General features: G+C 44.6%; 1 protein-coding gene across 2 annotated transcripts in view; it reads right to left on the bottom strand.

The window, feature by feature from the left end:
• Positions 1-20,222, bottom strand: part of BRD8 (bromodomain containing 8) — a 284,491-nt gene that overhangs the window by 58,883 nt on the left and 205,386 nt on the right. For both annotated transcript variants that reach the window (XM_073556914.1, XM_073556915.1), the window contains 2 exons: positions 11,540-11,709; positions 2,265-2,351 (listed from right to left, as the gene is read on the bottom strand). In XM_073556914.1, the coding sequence (XP_073413015.1) occupies positions 2,265-2,351; positions 11,540-11,709 (257 nt within the window). The remainder of the gene's footprint in view (positions 1-2,264; positions 2,352-11,539; positions 11,710-20,222) is intronic.

Here is a 20,222-nt window from a genome sequence, read left to right as displayed (position 1 = left end):
GGAGGAGCCACATGGGCGACTCCTTGGAGAAAAGTCTTCACTTGCGGTAAGGAAGCTAGATCCTTCTGGAAGAGGATTGCTAGGGCAGACACCTAGCCTTTGAGGGTACTGAGGGATAGGCCCGCATCCAAACCGGATTGGAGGAAACCAAGAATGGGAGGAATAGAGATTGATAGTGGAAAAACATCGTTCTCGTCACACCAACGAAAAAAGGCCTTCCAGTACCTATGGTAAATGCGGGAGGAAGCCGGCTTCCGAGCCTTAATCAAGGTCTGAATGACCCGGTCGGAAAACCCTGATTCCCTCAGAATCGCGGCCTCAACGGCCATGCCGTTAAACTCAGACACTGAAAACTCTGGTGGTAAAGGGGGCCTTGCGAGAGAAGATCTGGACGGTCTGGAAGCCTCCAGGGGACGTCCGCGAGCATGTTCACCAACTCCGCGTACCAAGGGCGTCTCGGCCAGTCTGGAGCCACTAAGATGACTGGGATGCCCTCTGACTTTATCTTTTTGACCACTCTTGGGATCAGGGCAAGCGGAGGAAACAGGTAAGGTAGTTGGAACTGGGACCACGGAATTACTAGGGTGTCGTAACCGACGGCTAAAGGATCCCTGGACCTGGCTACAAAGTGAGGAACCTTGTTGTTCATCCGAGATGCCATGAGATCGACGTCCGCTGGCATATCTGACTGAAGACTGTGGGATGAAGGGATCATTCGCCTGACGCTAGACCCTGGCGACTCAAGAAGTCGGCTGCCCAGTTTTCCACCCCTGGAATGTGAACGGCGGAAATAGCCGGCACGTGATGCTCTGCCCAACGGAGTATCCTTGCCACTTCTGACATCACCTGCCTGCTGCGAGTACCGCCCTGGTGGTTTATGTACGCCACAGCCGTGGCGTTGTCTGACTGAATGCGGACCGGTTTGCCTACGAGAAGATGCTGCCAACGAAGGAGAGCGAGGAAGATTGCCCTGATCTCCAGGTTGATGGGCAGAAGAGTCTCCTGGGCGTTCCAACGCCCTTGGGCCGTTCTCTGATAGTAGACCGCCCCCCATCCTAGGAGACTGGCATCGGTGATGACCTGCCACCGAGGCGGGAGAAAGGATCTTCCGCGGAGAACTGACGCCGGCAACGTCCACCAAGTCAGCGATTGTCTGACTCTGAGCGGAAGAATGGGGCGATCCAGAGAAAACAAGGTCTTGTCCCAGACTGACAGGAGGAACAGTTGGAGAGGGCGAGAGTGGAATTGTGCAAAGGGCACTGCTTCCATAGAGGCTATCATCTTCCCCAGGACTCTCATGCAGGACCGAAGGGACATGATCCTCGAGCGTTGAAGGGACTGGATCCCCTTGCGAAGGGTTGAAAACTTGTCCCTCGGTAGAAACACTCGGGCTAGATTCGTATCGAACTCCATGCCCAAAAAGGTCAGACGCTGGGTAGGGGTCAAAAGGAGTGAGGTACTCGCTGTAATTGATTGCAGAAGTCTTTGATAGGTCTATGAGAGCGGGGCTGAAGGGAACATTCAGAAGCTTACCTGATGTCCCTGACGAGGCTGACCGCAGGGGCCCACGATAGAGCGCAGGCCGCTGGGAGAGGCGATCCTCAGTACCCGCACCATCCGTATGGTGCAGAAGACGGCTCCAACCCCAGTGTCAGGGGAAACGTCACCGCTGGTGACCGCCGTCTTCCTCTCAGCCCTGTCCTAGGAGAGGAATGAGGAGGGGAATCGGCTAGAACCGTCCATCCATGGCCCCTAGCACCCGAGGGTGATAGGGGAAGGTCCTGCCTGCGGGCCTGAGAGTTGCGATGTGGGCAATACCACATTGCTCGCTCAGCCGCATTAAAAGGAAAAGCAGGATGAACTCACATCCCGTTTCCTGACGCTGTATCTGGAAAATAAAGGGGAAAACATTAAAAAACACAAAAACCTGAAAAGAAAATGATTAAATGCGGATCTGGGGAGATCCCGGTCCGCCTCTTACAGACACTAAGCACAAACTGAGGTGCTTGGTGCCTGTCGGTGGGTGTATACTGCCGGGGAGGAGCTAAGTTTCTTTTTTTGCATAGTGTCAGCCTCCTAGCAGCAGCAGCATACACCCATGGTTATCTGTGTCCCCCAATAAGGCGATAAAGAAAATGCTCCCAACACCTAAGGACACCCATCCATTGTCTCAAAGTTGCTTACTAAGGTATTAAAATGGATTTTCTAAAATAAACAACCCCTTTAAAAAGCCTGACATTTTAAGTTTGAAATGTATAACGCACCTGTGATCTGCTATCATCTTCCAAATGGGGGCCATCTTTTTTCTGGTGTTAGTTTTTGGGTTGAATTCTCTAGAATTTAAAACCAATCTGCAAAACATATAGTTATTTGACAGCACATTTACATACAGACTTCAAATGTATTTACATTTTTTTAATGACATGGAGAGTTTTACAAAACCACATTAGTGCCACGGTCACCTAAAAAGTGACATTCCCCTATTACCGCAATTGGAACCTGCATGGCCCGATGGTAGCATCCATGTATTTTTTCCCCAAACAGGACACCCCTGCGTCCCTAAAAGGGAATCTGTCACAAGGTTTAGGTTTCTCAGTCTGAGAGCTGCACAATGTAGATACAGAAACCTTGATTCCAGCGATGTGTCATTTACTGGGTTCCTTCATGTAGTTTTGATAAAATAACTTATCTGTTTCAAACTTGCTAGTCTTCTCAATGATGAGCTCTGTCTAACTCTGTCCATACCATTGACTGACAGCTTTCTCCCTATGTAATGCATAGACAATGCTGCCAATCGGTGGTGTGGCGAGCAAACTCAGGAATAACCAGGACGATATAGCAGTAGTTCACCAAAGAAGACTAAAAATAATTAACATTTACCTTATTTTTAGCTTATGTAGTTATTTTTTTTTTTATACGAAATGCAGCTATTTTCAAGAAACTTGAAACCTATTTATAACGGGAGACAGCCCGAGTAGTGGTCATTCACTACAACTCCCTGGGTGCAATATTTGAGCCAGTTTTCATTCCAATTAAAAAACTTACAACAGTATATACATTAATTTAACTAGGGGTCTGTGTGACAGTGTCAAATCCCTTTGCAAAGTCTAAAAACAGTATACTCATACTGGTTTCTATTTACCACTTCATAAAAACTACTCAGGTTGGTAGTCTAGAGCAAACTTACACTGGGCAGTCATAAAATCTGTCAGATTTATGATAATAATTCATGCTCACACTTTCTGCTTGGAGATCCAGCGCCGACATCGCTGAAAAAGCGTCTGTGTGGGATGTGAGTAGCTGTAATTTTTATTTTACAATGGGGAATTCAGTATTTAAGAAGGGGTATCAGTATTACACAGCTCTTAACTCCTTACCGGCAAAGCCTGTTTTCAACTTTCTGACAAGGTCAAATTTTTCAAATCTGACGTGGCACTCTATATGGTATTAATAACTTTACATAGAAATAGTCCAACATAACCAGTGTCGGACTGGGGTGCCAAGGGCCCACCAGTAACACTGACTTTGGGGGGCCCACTTTTCACCTGCATATGAATATTATACTTAACCTCCTTCACAAATTTACCTATATCTCTATATAATAATAAACTGGGTAGTTTGGTTAATGACTGAGATGTGTTTTTTTTTGTACAGGGTGAATCAAGTGAATTATGCCAAGTACTGCCCATATAGTGGGGTTGGGGGCCCAGATCCGCACAGGGGACCACCGGGAGATTCCTCTGTTACCATGTGGGCCAGTCTGAGCTGAACATAACGGAGTGATTCTGATTTTTTTTGTGACAAATTGTACTTTATGTTACTAGTAAATTTTGGTCAATTTGATTTGCAATTAGGGTCGGAATTCTTATTGATCATCATTAATTACCTGTGTCTCCAAATATTCCACCCCCCTCTCTCCCCCTTATTGTTATTTGGTGATACCTATGACCTTGTCCATAGGTTTTTTAGGTGCATTACTTACCAAGAAGTCCATTATATGACACTCCTAAGTATCTAACAGTATGCTTGCTGTTTATTCATGGTGGTGCTATTCCTTTGCAGTGTTGAACAGGGTCAGTAAGGGTGAGGTGACATTGGTGCTCATAGCAAGTGAGCATTTCTGCTACACACAGGCGACCTGATCATCGACTGTGTATAGCAGAGCCGATCAGACAACTGCAGCTTCTAGTCTTCCATGGAGACTATTGAAGCACGTAAAAAAAAAAAAAAAAAAGTTTTTTTAAAAAGATTAAATAAAAAAAATCACACTCCTCACCATTTGCCCCATTCAAAATAAAACAATTTAAAAAAAAATTAAAATTACACGTGGTATCGCCGTGTTCAGAATCGTCCGATCTATCTAGCTAAAAAAGAATTAATCCGATCAGTAAACGACGTAGCGCAAAAAAAAAAATCAAAAAGCCAGAAGTATGTTTTTCTGGTCGCAACAATATTGCACTAAAATGCAATAACGGGCAATCAAAAGATTGTATTCACACCAATATGGTATAATTAAAAACGCACACAAAAAATAAGCCCTCACCCAGCCCCAAAAAATGGAGACACTACGGGTCTCAGAAAATGACGCTTTATTTATTTATTTTTTTTAATAAACTTTAGATTTTTTTTCACCATTTAAATAAAAAACATCCTAGACATGTTCAGTGTCTACAAACTCATAATGACCTGGAGAATCATAATGGCAGGTTAGTTTTAGCATTTGGTGAACATGGTAAAAAAAAAAAAAAATCCAAAAAAAAAAAAAAAAAAAGTTGTGGAATTGCACTTTTTTTTTTGCAGTTTCACCGCACTTGGAAATTTTTCCCATTTTCGAGTGCACGATATGGTAAAACCAATCATGTTGTTCAAAAGTACAACTCGTCCCACAAAAAATAAGCCCTCACATGGCCATATTGACAGAAATGTAAAAAAGTTATGGCTCTGGGAAGAAGGGGAGCGGAAAATTAAAATGCAAAATTGAAAAAGGGTATTACTGTAGCCTGATCTTTTCAGATGAAACCTTGGAATTAATGGAAAATGAGGGAAAGGATACAGTAGATCTCTGTCCCATCTATGAAACAAGGCATCTACCCCTTCCAGGTTGTCTTCTGGATTCAGGAAGAAGAAATTTTTCGAGGTTGCGAACAGATCTATTCGAGCGACCCCAAACGCTGGGTTAGTTGTTGGAATAAGTCTGTGTTTAGTACACATTTGGAGAACCATACTGTTTTTCTGAAGAGGAAGTCTGCAACCCTGTTTTGAAAACCTTTCAGGTGAACCGCTGAAATACAAAGGACAGTACTTTCCGCCCACCAAAAGATCTGTAAAGCTAGAGCCCGTAGAAGCTGACGTTTGGACCTCCCTGATGTCAGACAAAGGAGACCACTGAGACATTGACAGGATTTTTAAATGTCGACCTTTGAGATGGGCCTGGCACTTCGCACCTCTGGAGCGTCACCCATACTGCTTTCAGTTCTCTGTAGTTGGATGATATTAAGTGAATTTCTGGAGACCATGTTCCCTGAAGGTACTGACTTTTTACTTTGGCTCCCCAATCTAGCAACCTGGACGCATGGTCAAAGAATCCATGGAATTCCTTTCTGGAGTTTTAGCAGAGACATCCACCATGATAGTGCAGTACTCAGTCTTGTAGTTATAATCATCTTTCTGTCTAGACCAGATGGTTTTCTGTTCCAGGCTGTTGAATTGCTTCCTGCAATAAACTTGAGTGGGCTTGGCTCCATTGCACACAGATGCAAGATGTCAGCAATTCCAAAAGCCTCATTGCATATCTTAATGATAATCGCTTTTTTCCCTGGAAAGGCTCAAACTCTGCTTCTGACTTCCTCTATTTTTATTGGGAGGAAAAAAGGATGTTCTGAGATGGGAGTCTAGACGAACTCCCAGAAAAATCTTTTCTTTTCTGGTTCTGAATTGGATTTTCCAATTGATGAACCAGCCTAGATTTTTTAAGAGGATAGTCTCTGAGAGATGATGATTGAGATGATGCACCGAGTCTGCCACCAGGAGAAGATCATCCAAGTATGGGACAATAATTATCCCTTTCTTCCTCAAAAAAGCAACCACCTCAGTCATTAATTTTGAAAATATTTGAGAGGCCGAGGATAGGCTGATAGAATTGGAGGTGATCGATTATCCCCTGATGTTCTAATGCAAACCTCAGGAACCTTTGGCATGCGGGATGGATGGCCACATGATAAGATGCATCCTTTAGATATAAGGTGCACATTACTGAATCCTTTCCTATTAACTGGATAGTTGATTCTATAGTCTCCATTTTGAACTTTCTGTACCTGATCCACTGGCTTAGAGGCTTTAGATTTATAATGGTATGATACTTTCCCGAGGGTTTTTTGATGGCAAGAGACTGGAATAGGGGTCCTGGACGATTTTTGAGTAGGGTACTGGAATAACTATTCCAGTCGATATCAAATGCCTGACGTCCCCTACATGTCTTTTTAGGGAGGCTGGAGATTGAGGGACGGTTAGATGAAATATTTCCTAAGGGGCTGAGTAAACTCTACCCTGTAGTTTTCTCCTACAGTCTGTAGAATCCAATGATTCTCTGGGATGGCCTGCCAAACCACAGAAAGAATCGAAGCCTGCCCCCAACTGCCCTGGCATCAAGATCATCCTGATGGGCCTGAGCCAAACTGGGTATCACTACCCTTATCTCCCTTGGGGTAGCGCTACAAACAAGACTTACAAAAGGAATGATAGCTCATTCTTGTCAAAAGGCCTTTCTAGTATCTCATCCAATACGGGTCCGAACACCTGTAATTCTGAAGACGGGATGAAGCATAGCTTGCTTTTCAAATGGTTATCCCCCGACCAGGTTTAACACCAGAGAGTGCATCTAGCTGAGTTAGACAGTTGCTTTTGGCTGCAAACCTTACTAATTTTGCCGAAGCATAGAGGTGACTCCAGTACCACTTCTCTAGGAGAACTGGATTTTAATTGAGACGTTAATTCTTCAATCCATAGGCACGTGGACCTGGCTAAGGAGGTGGTGGCCATGTTGGCTCTGATGATAGCGACTGATGTCAATCAGGCTCTTATCAGTAACCCCTGTGCTTTTCTATCCATGGCGTCCAAGAGACATGAAGAGTCTTCAAAGGGAATTGAAATTTTCCTTGAGACTCTGGAAATAGGAATGTCAATCTTTGGGATCCCTTCCCGAACATTGACTTCCTCTGGATCAAAGGGGTAACTGGCTCTGAAGTCTCTGCGAATGACAAGCCTCTTTTCTGCTTCTTCCTATTCCTCCAGAATAATGGTCTTGACATGTCTGTTGACTGGGAACACTCTATTCCTCGGAGTTGTCAGTCCACCAAATATCTTGTCCTATATTGAGCGAGCTACCCGAGTTTCCTCAACTTTCATGGTACTTCGTACTGCACGTAATAAATCATCAGTGTCCTCAGACAAGAAATACTTTTTCCTTTTTTCTTATGAGATCTGAGGCATAACCTCTTCACCTTCCAGAATCTGGTCAGAATGGTATGAACATTCTTCCTCTTCTGATGATTCCTTCCAATCCCATATAACTCTCTTATGATGAAATACGCCCTGAACTATTTGAGGGGGAACAAGACTGAAGGCCGTGCAGTGTACCTCCTCCATGATCATGGATCTCAAGTCGGCCATAAATGACGTTTGTTCCTCTTTTAGGATTTTCATGATGCACGCTGTACATACAGTTGTGGCCAAAAGTATTGACACCCCTGCAATTCTGTCAGATAATACTCAGTTTCTTCCTGAAAATTATTGCAAACACAAATTCTTTGGTATTATTATCTTCATTTAATTTGTCTTAAATGAAAAAACACAAAAAGAATTGTCCTAAAGCCAAATTGGATATAATTCCACACCAAACCTAAAAAAGAGGGTGGACAAAAGTATTGGCACTGTTCGAAAAATCATGTGATGCTTCTCTAATTTGTGTAATTAACAGCACCTGTAACTTACCTGTGGCACCTAACAGGTGTTGGCAATAACTAAATCACACTTGCAGCCAGTTGACATGGATTAAAGTTGACTCAACTTCTGTCCTGTGTCCTTGTGTGTACCACATTGAGCATGGAGAAAAGAAAGACGACCAAAGAACTGTCTGAGGACTTGAGAAACCAAATTGTGAGGAAGCATGAGCAATCTCAAGGCTACAAGTCCATCTCCAAAGACCTGAATGTTCCAGTGTCTACCGTGCGCAGTGTCATCAAGAAGTTTAAAGCCCATGGCACTGTGGCTAACCTCCCTAGATGTGGACGGAAAAGAAAAATTGACAAGAGATTTCAACGCAAGATTGCGCGGATGTTGGATAAAGAACCTTGACTAACATCCAAACAAGTTCAAGCTGCCCTGCAGTCCGAGGGTACAACAGTGTCAACCCGTACTATCCGTCGGCGTCTGAATGAAAAGGGACTGTATGGTAGGAGACCCAGGAAGACCCCACTTCTTACCCCGAGACATAAAAAAGCCAGGCTGGAGTTTGCCAAAACTTACCTGAAAAAGCCTAAAACGTTTTGGAAGAATGTTCTCTGGTCAGATGAGACAAAAGTAGAGCTTTTTGGGCAAAGGCATCAACATAGAGTCTACAGGAGAAAAAAAAGAGGCAAAGAAAAGAACACGGTCCCTACAGTCAAACATGGCAGAGGATCCCTGATGTTTTGGGGTTGCTTTGCTGCCTGTGGCACTGGACTGCTTGACCGTGTGCATGGCATTATGAAGTCAGAAGACTACCGACAAATTTTGCAGCATAATGTAGGGCCCAGTGTGAGAAAGCTGGGTCTCCCTCAGAGGTCATGGGTCTTCCAGCAGGACAATGACCCAAAACACACTTCAAAAAGCACTAGAAAATGGTTTGAGAGAAAGCACTGGAGACTTCTAAGGTGGTCAGCAATGAGTCCAGACCTGAATCCCATAGAACACCTGTGGAGAGATCTAAAAATGGCAGTTTGGAGAAGGCACCCTTCAAATATCAGGGACCTGGAGCAGTTTGCCAAAGAAGAATGGTCTAAAATTCCAGCAGAGCATTGTAAGAAACTCATTGATGGTTACTGGAAGCGGTTGGTCGCAGTTATTTTGGCTAAAGGTTGTGCAACTAAGTATTTTCTGGCCCATTTTTGGAGTTTTGTGTGAAATGATCAATGTTTTGCTTTTTGATTCATTCATTCTCTTTTGTGTTTTTTCATTTAAGACAAATTAAATGAAGATAATAATACCAAAGAATTTGTGTTAGCAATCATTTTCAGGAAGAAACTGAGTATTATCTGACAGAATTGCAGGGGTGTCAATACTTTTGGCCACAACTGTAGCTGTTTTTTATGTGCTTCAGGTAGTTTGATATCACATGTTTCACATCATCTGGCTTTATTCCTGGAGAAAGAACCAGACAATATTAAGGGCTCCTCTGTCCTAAATTTAAACAAGATAGGAGATTTTTGAATTTTAAATGAACCCAGAGCCTCTAACAGGAAGATTATTGGTGTCAATAAGGTTAAAAAACTTACAATGCCCAGAGATTCTTCAGATGTTCTATAAAAGTGTAGGATTAACATCATTGATCAGACTGTACACAACAAATCCGATTCCAAACTACCCTTTTATAGGGTTCTACTGTGGGGACACAGCATTTTACCTTAATGACGTCTATTTTCAGCAGGCCAAAAAGAATACACTTATCTATATGTAGACTTTTGAATGTATGCGTTTTTTCTTCAGTTGGTCAAGAGTCTGAAATGTTGATTCTTCTTTCATACAGGGTCATGGAACAATGATATTTGCTGATATGCTGATTACAAATTGTCCAAGCCAGCTAGTTTGTTGACTTTTAAAATAGAAGGGGAAAAACTATGCAAATAGATCACTATTCTTCCCCTTTATCCGATAATGCTTGTTTGAAGGAAATTTGTTAACTATAAAAAGAAGAGATACTTCCAGATATACAGAGAGCTAGAGATTCAGTAAGACATCAAGACAAGACATCATGGCTCCATCACAAAGGACACAAATTTGTCATTCTACAGGATGCCAGCTTAGGGGACCACTGCCTCAGCTGAAAGAATGCAGATCTGCTCCACTGAACATCACTGACCCATGGATAAGTTTGTGAAAGCCAGGAATGGGACCCTCTGGTCACCTGGCGGAATGGAGATGTTCAAAGAAGCTAGGTTGTGACCCTCCGGTCAACTGTCCTGTCCCTGAGTGGACTGTCAACTTCCTAAGTTTGTCTTTACCTTCTCTCTGTGCAGCCCTACAGAGAAATGCCACCCCACACCATTACTGATCCACTGCAAAACCGGTCATGCTGAAGGATGTTGCAGGCAGCAGATCACTCTCCATGGCGTCTCCAGACTCTGTCACGTCTGTCACATGTGCTCAGTGTGAACCTGCTTTCATCTGTGAAGAGCATAAGGTGCCAGTGGCGAATTTGCCAATCCTGGTGTTCTGTGGCAAATGCCAAGCGTCCTGCATGGTGTTGGGCGGTGAGCACAACCCCCATCTGTGGACGTCGGGCACTCAGACCATCATGGAGTTGGTTTCTAACCATTTGTGCAGACACATGCACATTTGTAGCCTGCTGGAGGTAATTTTGCAGGGCTCTGCCAATGCTCCTCCTGTTCCTCCTTCAACAAAGGCTGAGGTAGCGGTCCTGCTGCTGGGTGGTTGCCCTCCTATGGCCCCCTCCACGTCTCCTGGTGTACTGGCCTGTCTCCTGGTAGTGCCTCCAGCCTCTGGACACTACGCTGACAGACACAGCAAACCTTCTTGCCACAGCTAGCATTGATGTGTCATCCTGGATGAGCTGCACTACCTGAGCCACTTGTGTGTCTCATGCTACCACGAGTGTGAAAGCACAACCAACATTCAAAAGTGACCAAACCATCAGCCAGAAAGCATTGGTACTGAGTTGTGGTCTGTGGCCCCACCTGCAGAACCACTCCTTTATTGAGGGTGTCTTGATAATTGCCAATAATTTCCATCTGTTGTCTATTCCATTTGCACAACAGCATGTGAAATTGATTGTCAATCAGTGTTGCTTCCTAAGTGGACAGTATGATTTCACAGAAGTTTGATTTACTTGGAGTTATATTCTGTTGTTTAAGTGTTCCCTTTATTTTTAGAGCAGTGCATTTTTAGCAGATAAGAATGGGAATTCACATCAGCTCTGTGAAGAGGAGCAGAGAGATGAAACAGGACACAAATATACAAGAATTAAATTTTATGTTTGTCTCAGTCTGTATATGAACAATAAATATACATGTACTGTGATTTGTGAAACACAGAAACATTATGCAAGTATGGGAACAACCCTCTAGGTTTCTGTAGGTGCCCACTGTGGCCACAGCAACCATCAACACATCTGCTGTTGTTGAAAGGGCCAACTCATGAGCAATAGTACTGCATTTTGCTTTAAAGCCTACCTTCCCATGACATTATAGTACATCAAGAAGTGACAAGGGGCAAGTAGGTTAAAAGTGAAAAAAAAAAATCTGCTCATGGAAGCAGAGACACTCACAGTTCAAGCATTGAAGTGGTCTTTGGTATGATACATTTGGTTCTCTCACAAACAGAAATTTCACTCTGACTTATATGAGAAGGGGCATCCACTTCTGATACAGGTTCTTGGAGTTGTGGGGAATAAACTTGGTCAATGCATTCAGTTGCTAGGTCTTCCACATTTTGGCCCTTAAAAGAAAATAATAAATACATGCAAATTGATTACTGGAAAACATATTGAGGATCATGTAGAAGAGCAGTTCATGAGTTATGACTTAATGACTGGGCTTACATTCCATGAAAAGGGTATTTTTATTTATTTTACTCACTTATATAGTAATATTAATTCCACAGCACTTTACAGAGATTATCAGCACTGTCCCCACTGGGGCTCAAAATCTAGATTCCCAATTAGTAGGTGTTTGGTGTGTGGGAGGAAACCCACAGAAACACGGGGAGAACAAACAAACTCTTTGCAGATGCGGTCATTGGTGGGATTTGAACCAAGAACCCCAGCGCTGCAAGTCTGCAGTGATAATAAATTGCTTTCAGTTTTGAGCAGTGCTGGGAAGTTTCATGGGGAGAACAAAAATTTAATGTACAACCACTTGTATTTTTCTACATATGTATATAAAAATTGATGAAAGGTTGCAATGTAGGATAGTTCAGATGGTGAATAAGCAGCCCCAATCAAGTTCCAAAGAAATGCAAGCTGTCCTTCAGGTTCAGGGTGCATCAGCGTCAGAGCAAACTATCCGTTGACATTTGAATGAAATGAAATGCTATGGCAGGAGACCCACTACTGACACAGAGACATAAAAAAGATAGACTGCAGTTTTCCAAAATGCACATGAGTAAGCTAAAATCCTTCTGGGAAAGTGTCTTGTAGACAGATGTGACCAAGATAGAGCTTTTTGGTAAAGCACCTACAGTCAAATATGGTGGAGGTTCAAAAATGTTTTGAGGTCGTTTTGTTGCCTCTGGCACTGGGTGCCTTGACTGTGTGCAAGGCATCATAAAATCTGAAGATTACCAAATGATTTTGGGTCACAATGTAGTGCCCAGTGTAAAAAAGCTGGGTTTGTATCCTAGGTCATGGGTCTTCCAATAGGACAATGACCCCAAACATACTTCAAGAAGCACCCAGAATTAGATGGAAAGTTAAGAGGTGTAGGAAGCTTGTTCATGGTTATAGGATAGTGATTGATAGTTATTTATTCCAAAAGGGTGTGTTTTAAGTTGAAGGGGCCTACAATTTTGTCCTTACAACTTTTGGGTTTTTGTGTGAAATTATGTCCAATTTGCCTTTATTTGTGTTTTTCCAATACACACTAAAGGAAATAAACGTGTGTAACAAAACATGTGTAATTGCAATAATTTCTGCGAGAAATTCCGTATTTTTTAGACTATAAGACACACTTTTTTCTTCCAAAATATTGGAGGAAAATGGGCAGTACATCTTATAGTCCGGATGTACCTGCTGTGGCTGGGGAAGAGGCGCAACGACAGATGAGCGGGTCACAGGGGGCAGGAGCTGTTGCTGCAGCTAACACACGGTGCCCGCTTTTAAAGAAAATGAATATTCACTGATCCAGACGCCAATAATTCCACCCATCTCTATGCACTGAAGCTGGTGCCAATAGGTGGGAGGGACTATGGGCATGTGGATCAGTGAATGTTCATCTTCTATAATAGCAGGCACACAGTTGGCCTCAGTCACTGACTTCATGCAGCAGCTGGGCGATCACGTGTGCCCCCTATTAAAAAAGCCGGATTACTTACCGGTAATGCTCTTTTAATGAGTCCACGACAGCACCCACTTGGGGAGGGATCCGCCCATAGGAACAGGAAACCTACAGAGATAAAAGAGGGCGGTCCGCCTCTCCCCCTCAGTTGGATTTCAGAGTACCAGGAGGACCGCCAATTATTAGGCCATTATATTATCCAATATTCTAAATTTATTAACTTTACAACTAAGAAGGTGTATATACATTATGTTAACTTCTAGGGAGGGTTAGTGAACGGGTGCTGTCGTGGACTCATTAAAAGAGCATTACCGGTAAGTAATCCGGCTTTTTACTCTTCGCCACGACAGCACCCACTTGGAGAGACTTTCAGAGACCTTCACCTGGGAGGGACCACCGTGCTGAGGACCGCTCTACCAAAGGCTAGGTCGGATGAGCATGATAAATCAAGCCTATAGTGATTATAAAAGGTAGAGGGTGTAGACCAGGTTGCCGCCTTACATATAGACTCGATTGCGACGTCTCCCCTCTGTGCCCAGGAGGAAGCCATAGCTCTGGCGGAATGTGCTCTGATACCCTCCGGAGGATTTTCATTGCTCTCGGAGTATGCCAGCCCAATTGCGTCTCTGATCCACCGAGACAAAGAACCCCTTGTGACTTCATATCCCTTCTTTTGGCCCTGGAAGGAAATAAACAGAGCCCTACTCTTCCTCCAGCTGCTAGACCTCTCGATGTATTGTAATACAGCTCTTCTAACGTCTAGTGTATGGAACTTTTCTTCCTCTGGAGTAGAAGGGTTACTAAAAAATGACGGGAGGTGGATCTCTTGTGATCTATGAAACTTCCCTGCTACCTTTGGTAAGTATGAGGGGTCTGGTTTTAATATTAACTGATCCTGAAATGTCAACAGAAAAGGGGGTTCTATTGAAAGGGCTTGTATGTCGCTAACTCTTCTGGCTGAGGTTAGTGCAACTAGCAGTACTGTTTTGAAGGATAGATGTTTAAGGGATATTGAATCTAAAGGTTCAAAGGGAGGACGTGTTAGAGCCTCCAGAACCAGGTTTAAGTCCCAAGGAGGAACTCTAGGTATGTGCACCGGCTCACTCCGCTCACAGGCCGAGATGAATCTGCTTACCCATCTATTGCCTGCCACGTTATAACTATAGAGGGCCCCTAGAGCCGACAGCTGTACTTTTAGTGTGTTAACAGCTAACCCTAATTCCTTCCCTTTCTGTAGGAACTCTAGGATCGCTGTAATTGGAATTTCTCCAGAATCCGGCTCTGCGTGGGACTCTAGGAATTTTCTCCATACTCTGGTGTAAATTTTTGTCGGTCACTTTTCGACTTTGTAGGAGTGTATTGACTAATCCCTCCGAGAATCCTCTTGATCTCAACATTTCCCTTTCAAGTTCCAAGCCGTCAAGTGGAGATTGTCCACTTGAGGATGGAAGAATGGCCCCTGTGAGAGGAGCCTGGGGGTTGAAGGAAGCACCCACGGGTCTGTCACTGACATTGCTTGCAGGCAAGAAAACCAAGGCCTCCTGGGCCAGAATGGTGCTACTAAGATTATTCGTGCTTCCTCTGCTCTGATTTTCCTGATCACCTGTGGTAGAAGTATTATTGGGGGAAATGCATATGCCAGTTTGAATTGCCACGGGGCCTGGAGGGCATCCAGAATTTCCAGATTGTCTGTCATATTTAGAGAGGCGAATCTTCGCACCTGTCTGTTCTCTCTGGTGGCGAAGAGATCTATTTGGGAACGACCCCATAGTGCCACGATGCGTGTGAATATCTCCCGGCTTAGACACCACTCTCCTTGTCGCAGTGTATGGCGACTTAGAAAATCTGCCTCCCAATTGTCTCTTCCCCTTATGTGGAGGGCTGAGAGAGACAAAAATTGTTTTTCTGCTAGGGATAAAATCCTTCTTGCGGAAGACATTAAGGTGACTGATCGAGTTCCGCCTTGTCTGTTCAGATATGCGACTACTGTGGTGTTGTCCGAAAGGATTCTCACGTTTTCCCCTTGTAACTGTGGAAAAAAATGACACAATGCATGATAGACTGCTTTTAGTTCCTTTAAATTTGACGAATCCTGATCTTCGCCTATATCCCATAGGCCTTGGGCAAAACTATTTCCCATATGGGCTCCTGTGGGGCTAGCGTCCGTGATAATTATACGGGAGGGTGTTATAACCCAAGGTACTCCTCCCGCTAAGTTATCATCCCTTAGCCACCATGTAAGGGAGGTTAGGACCTCCTGGGATAGCGTGATTTTCTTTGTCAGATTCCCCCGATCCCGGGATTCCTCTAAGATAATTTGGTGTTGTAGTTCCCTCGTGTGGAACTGGGCCCAGCGAACTGCGGGGATGCAGGCAGTAAGGGATCCCAGGAGGGACATTGCTTCCCTTAAAGATATGTGTGGCCGATCCATTGCTATCCTCACTTTCTTTTTAATTGCTGACATTTTTACCTGAGACAGTAGACATTTTTGGTGTATGGAGTCTAGCTCGAGACCTAGGAAGGACTGAACATACTGCGGCTCGATTCTGGACTTCTTGAAGTTTATTATCCACCCTAGGGCCTTTAGGGACAAGATTGTATCAGCAACCCGCTCATTACATTGCCGAATTGAATTCCCTACTATCAAAAAATCATCCAGATAGGGTACTATTAGTGTGTCCTTCTGGCGTAAAAAAGCCATCACTTCCAGCATCACCTTTGTAAATACTCGTGGTGCGATGGAAATGCCGAATGGCATGGCTGTGAACTGGAGATGCTGTATGGTGCCATCGAGGAGGACCGCCACTCTGAGGTATCTCTGATATCTGCAATGGATGGGAATATGATAATAAGCATCCTTCAAATCCAAGCCTGCCATCATACAATTAGGGAAGAGGAGCTTAATCGTGGATCTTATGGATTCCATCTTAAATTTATGATTTATTATAAATGAATTTAATTTCTTCAAGTTGATTATCGTCCGGAATGACCCGTCTGGTTTAGGTATCAGAAAGAGAGGGGAGTAAAATCCTCTCCCTTCCTGCCTTTTAGGCACATGGACTAAAACTTTTTTGTCCAGAAGGCTCCAAATCTCAGCCTCAAGGGCCTGCTGTTGAATTGGCGAGCTGAAGGATGTTATGATCAACGAATTATGGGGTACTTGATGAAATTCTATCTTTAACCCTTCTTTAATAATGCCCAGGACCCAAGGGCTAAGCGTAATTTTCTCCCATTCTCGGCAAAATTTTTTTTAGCCTCCCCCCTACTGGAGGGACTGGCTCCTCAGTTCCTGTCCCTGCGGAAGGAGGATCCCCTAAACATGGCACCTTTGCCCTTTCCTTCCTTTGTGGACCAGCGGTTTTGATTTTCTGCTGGTCTTCCTCGGCCAAATGGTCTGCTCCTAAACGCCCTCCTATAAAATGGGAGAGGAGGGTTAGGGAATCCTTTTTTCCTTTCTTTTGCCTTCGTAAGGATTTCATCTAAGGCTTTCCCAAATAAGAACTCACCCTCGCAAGGAATGGTACAAAGCTTTGCTTTGGATTGGGTGTCACCTCTCCAGCTTTTTAGCCATAGGCTACGTCTGGCGTTATTAGCCAACCCTGCTGTTCTGGCTGCCAAGCGTAAGGAATCAGCCGAAGCATCTGCTATATATGCCGCTGCGCCGTGGATTAGAGGTATGGCTGCTCGTAGCTTGTCTCTGGAGATCTTCTGGTCTATTTGCTGGTCTAGTTGGTCGATCCAGACCAGCATAGAGCGAGCTGTGCAAGTACTAGCTATTGCCGGTTTAAACGTGCCGGTAGCTGCCTCCCATGCCCTCTTTAATGAGGCGTCAGCTTTACGGTCCAGAGGGTCTTTTAGAACGCCCGAGTCCTCCACTGGTAAGATTGTTTGCTTTGAGGCGGAGGCCACTGCCGCGTCTACCTTCGGGACTTTAACCCATGTCGACAAGTCTTCGTCGTTAAAGGGGTACCTTCTCTTTGAAGTTGAGGGAAGATACCCTCTCTAGTCCTGTCTCTCCCACTCCTTCTTAACCTGAGCTTTTATCGCTGGAATAACCGGAAAAACTCTCCTCTTTCTGTCTGTTAGACCTGCAAACATAATTTCCTGAGTCGTTTGCGGCTCTTTTGTATCTGTGCAACCCATTGTATTCCTCACGGATTTAACTAAATTATCCATATGATCTAAGGGAAAACAGCAACGGCCCTCCATCTCTGAGGAGGATGCCGATGTAGATGCATTAGAACTATCCGAGGATATTTCGCCCTCATCGGTGTCTACAGCGTCTGCTGCCCTAGTTGTTTCGATATTAGTAGGCCTGCTAGACTGACTTAAGGCCTGTAGTTCTTCCCTAATTATAGCCCTTATGTCTGCGGCTGATGTTGACGCCTGCTTTGCCGTTTCGTTTATGCATCTTTTGCACAGTCTTTTTGTGTAAGAGTCCGGTAGCGGACGTGTACACAGGGCACATTCTTTATTTTTTGATTTTTCTTTCCTCTTAGTCTGAGAGAGAGACATCATGACGGAGGGGAGAGGGAGAGACATTTTATCAGCTTGATAGGCAGAGCGTCGTCCACTCACCCAGAGAAGCTGTAGGTACCGGCTCAGGAGGCTGAGAAGGAGGCTTGTTGGCATGGCTTCTGTGGCTACGATCCGAGGACCCTCGTCTTGCGTGGTCCTTGGCTGCTGCTGCGTCGCCTGCCTGGGGATGCGTGTCCTGCCTTGGTGAAGACATGATTGCACGCCATATCCCTGTGCCCCAGGCCTTTATAAGCCCCTTCATACCTGGTACCACCCCCTCCAGGTGCGCCTATTTGCAGCTCCTCGCTACAGCGCTGAGACTAGCCGCCCGCGCTCTGCAGATCAAATCGCTCTTTTTTCTTCTGGAGGGGGCGGGGAGCGCCTCTCTGCTTGCAGCGCCGCCCAGCCGCACGTGCGCTCTGAGCCGAGGAACCTCCGGTAACCCGGAAGTTCCTCCTTACCACTTTCTGCTGCGCTGCCTGTGCGTCCTCCTGGACGCTGAAGCCCTTTAGGAACGCCGGAGGCTGCCGTTTTCTCCAGTTCCTGCGCCCCCACATGGACCGGAATGGATCCTCCCGCCCGGTGTCATGTCGTCCACAGAAGAACCCCGGTCGGCGCCACCCGGTACCGGGGTTTCTGCCCGTCAACCATACCAGCTGAGGAGGGAGCCGGATTCCAGCACTCCCCCGTCGCCGCCTCTGGACCGGAACCCCTGCCGTTCTCGCAGACACTGCACAGGCGGTTCCTTGGCCCAGGTAAGACTGTAGCGTATCCTGCGGTTCCCCTTCGGAACAGGAAACCAACTGAGGGGGAGAGGCGGACCGCCCTCTTTTATCTCTGTAGGTTTCCTGTTCCTATGGGCGGATCCCTCCCCAAGTGGGTGCTGTCGTGGCGAAGAGTAAAAGAATGAATATTCACTGTTCTCCACTCCCATGGGCATGGAGAGCAAAGAATATTCATTCTCTTTAATAGCGAGCATACATGATCACCCAGCGGCTGCGGCTAGCACTGTGCCCACTATTAAAGAAAATGATATAAATCATAGAATGTTAGAGCTGGAAGGGACCTCAGGGTCATCGTGTCCAATCCCCTGTTCAATGCAGGATTCACTACACCATCTCAGAAAGATATCTGTCCAGCCTCTGTTTGAAGACTTCCACTGAAGTATTCACTACCTCTCCTGGCAGCCTGTTCCACTCATTGATCACCCTCACTGTCAAACCGCTTTTCCTAATATCTAATCTGTATTTTCTCCCTTTCAGTTTCATTCCATTGCTTCTCGTGTTTCCATGTGCAACTGAGAATAATGATGATTCCTTTACACTGTGACAGCCCTTCAAATATTTTTAGACAGATTTATATTAGCTTTCTTTTTTTGCAAGCTAAACAAAATGAATATTCACTACTCTCCATGCCTATGGGATTGGAAAGTAGTGAATATTCTCTTTAATAGCAGGCAAACATGATTGCCCAGCCGCTGCAGGAAGCTGGCAGCTGCAGCTAACAGAGTGTCTGCTACTAAAGAAGATAAATATTCACTGCTCCACACGCCTATAGTCCCGGGTGTGGGGGGGCAGTGAGTATTCCGGCAGCTGATCTTGGTTTGTAAGCAGCGCATGATGTCACTGCCATGCGCTGCTTACGAGCTGAAATCAGCTGCCGGCATCAGAACACGACTCTGCGAGGGAGCGGAGGAAAGGTAAGTAGAAAGGTTTATGTTTTTATGTGTGCAAAGTGATGGCGGACATGAATAACATGAGGATGTGGAAGGGGCATGTATACCAGGATGGTGGTGAGGCGGCCATATATACCAGGATGGTGATCAGGGGGCCAAGTATGTATATCAGAATGGGGATGAATGGGCCATGTTATACGTGTATTGGGGTCATATATATACCACGATGGGGGCTATTACCCCTATAATAGTGTCAGCAGCAGATCTGCCCCCACAACAGTGCATCATGATCACATTTTTTGCTTCAATTTTTTCTGTTTTCCTCCTCTAAAAGCTAGGTCTTATGGTCCGATGCGTCCTATAGTCCAAAAAACACGATACTTAATTTTCCGGAACAATTTCAAGGGTGCCAACACTTTCGGTCATGACTCTATAGTGTGTAGGGGGGGCAATAAGTTGTGCATTAACTGAATTTTATAGGTTGTTACTTTTTTTTTACAATTTCAATCTTAAAACCAAATCTTCCTCTCTAAATCAGATAATTTTAGAAAGATATGTGTATAGATCTAAGTTGTATGCAAAAACACAAACTGATAATTTTAGTAGGGGTTTGTCTAACTTTATGCTTAGGTCTCACTTTTAGCCATTCAAATTTTTAAAGCATTTTTAAAGAAAAATTACATTTTTCCGCAAAATTGCATGAAGGTTCCTGCATGTATATAATGATTGACAGTTTGACAAAGTGACAGGTATTGTTCAGAATA

Source organism: Dendrobates tinctorius, unplaced genomic scaffold (genome assembly GCF_039654945.1).
Source record: "Dendrobates tinctorius isolate UK_male_01 unplaced genomic scaffold, ASM3965494v1 ptg000241l, whole genome shotgun sequence".
Classification (NCBI taxonomy): domain Eukaryota; kingdom Metazoa; phylum Chordata; class Amphibia; order Anura; family Dendrobatidae; genus Dendrobates; species Dendrobates tinctorius.
The sequence above is the reverse complement of the archived record's forward strand: the minus strand, read 5'-3'. Positions and strand labels throughout refer to the sequence as shown.